The sequence below is a fragment of the Leptonychotes weddellii genome, unplaced genomic scaffold (genome assembly GCF_054177405.1).
Source record: "Leptonychotes weddellii isolate Sample4059 unplaced genomic scaffold, ASM5417740v2 HiC_scaffold_29650, whole genome shotgun sequence".
Classification (NCBI taxonomy): domain Eukaryota; kingdom Metazoa; phylum Chordata; class Mammalia; order Carnivora; family Phocidae; genus Leptonychotes; species Leptonychotes weddellii.
The window spans coordinates 1-1,581 of NW_027892085.1; the positions used below are offsets into that span (position 1 = coordinate 1).

General features: G+C 64.3%; 1 protein-coding gene across 1 annotated transcript; it reads left to right on the forward strand.

Annotated features, from left to right (window-relative positions):
- Positions 1–6: 6 nt before the first annotated feature.
- Positions 7–1,410, forward strand: LOC145719071 (HHIP-like protein 1). Its single transcript, XM_081810593.1, has 2 exons — positions 7–828; positions 1,241–1,410. Exons 1-2 carry the CDS (start codon positions 639–641, stop codon positions 1,369–1,371), a joined length of 321 nt encoding a protein of 106 aa, XP_081666719.1. The 5' UTR covers positions 7–638; the 3' UTR covers positions 1,372–1,410.
- Positions 1,411–1,581: the final 171 nt, after the last annotated feature.

Sequence of the window (1,581 nt, forward strand, 5' to 3'; positions counted from 1 at the left end):
CCTAACGCGACAGCGAGGAGACAGGCATGGGGAAGTTGGAAAGAGTGTTGTGGCCAAGAGCTTGGGTTTCTGTGGTCCCGCCGTCTGGGCCGCTCTTTACTAGCAGTATGACAACGGGGCACATTATGTGACCTTTCTGAGCTCAGCTGCCCCATCTCTAAGGGGGGATCACAGTAGTACTCACCGACCTAAAAGTTTGGTGGTGAGGATTAAATGGGACAATAGAGGGTATGTGTGTCCAACCCTTCCCTTCCCGCAGCCTGGCACGTAAGAAGGTGCCCGGTGAATGCTGAATGAATGAATGAATAAATGAATGTGGGTACCCAGCTGGTAAGCAGCTAGGGAGCACCTGAACCAGGGTCTCTGGCCCCACAGCGCAGGCCGGCCTTGACCCGGCCCGGCCCCTGCCACGGGCCGCCCTGGTGCCCTGGGGCGAGCCCTGGCGCTGGGCGAGCCTGAGCCGCGCCCTGTCCCCCCCGCCCCCCGCCCCGGCCCGCAGGTCGGCGCTGCTGGGCAAGGTGCTGCGCATCGACGTGGACCGCAACGAGCGCGGCCCTCTCTACCGCATCCCGCGCGACAACCCGTTCGTGGGCGACCCCGCCGCGCGGCCCGAGGTCTACGCCCTGGGCGTGCGCAACATGTGGCGCTGCTCGTTCGACCGCGGCGACCCGGCGAGCGGCGCGGGCCGCGGGCGCCTCTTCTGCGGAGACGTGGGCCAGAACAAGTTCGAGGAGGTGGACCTGGTGGAGCGCGGTCGCAACTACGGCTGGCGCGCCCGCGAAGGCTTCGAGTGCTATGACCGCAAGCTGTGCGCCAACGCCTCCCTCGGTGACCGCGCCCCCGGGGGCCCACCTCCCCGGATCCGCATCCGCCCCACGGTTGTGCCCAGCGCCTCCCTCTGCCCCCCACGCCCCTGGAGACACTGATCCTGGATGCGCCCCCCACCCCGTGGGTCCCCCATCCTGGATCTGCCCTCGCCTCTCCCCCCACCTCCCCAGCGCTGCCGGGCTGCTCCTGGCTCTCCCCACCCATCCCCATCCCCGCAAACCCATGCTCTCTCTGCCCTGCTTTACCCAAGCTGTAGGCACCTTCCTCCCTCCGTGGCACTCTGGGGCCCCTGGCTCGGGCCCTCCCGGTGACCTCACCTCCCCTTGCCCCTCCAGACTCAGACCACCTGCCAAGCTCCTTGTGGGGGAGGGGCTGACCCTTAAGCTCATCCCAGCTTCTCCCCCCTGTGCAGATGACGTGCTGCCGATTTTCGCCTACCCGCACAAACTGGGCAAGTCGGTCACGGGAGGCTATGTGTACCGGGGCTGTGAGTACCCCAACCTCAACGGCCTCTACATTTTCGGCGATTTTATGAGTGGGTAAGTGGCCCCTGCGCCAAAGCGGCTGCTGCCCCTGGCTTTCTTTTCTTTTCTTTTTTTTTAAAGATTTTATTTATTTATTTGAGACAGAATGAGAGAGAGAGAGAGCACAGGAGAGGGGTGAGGGTCAGAGGGAGAAGCAGACTCCCTGCCGAGCAGGGAGCCCGATGTGGGACTCGATCCAGGGACTCCAGGATCATGACCTGAGCCGAAG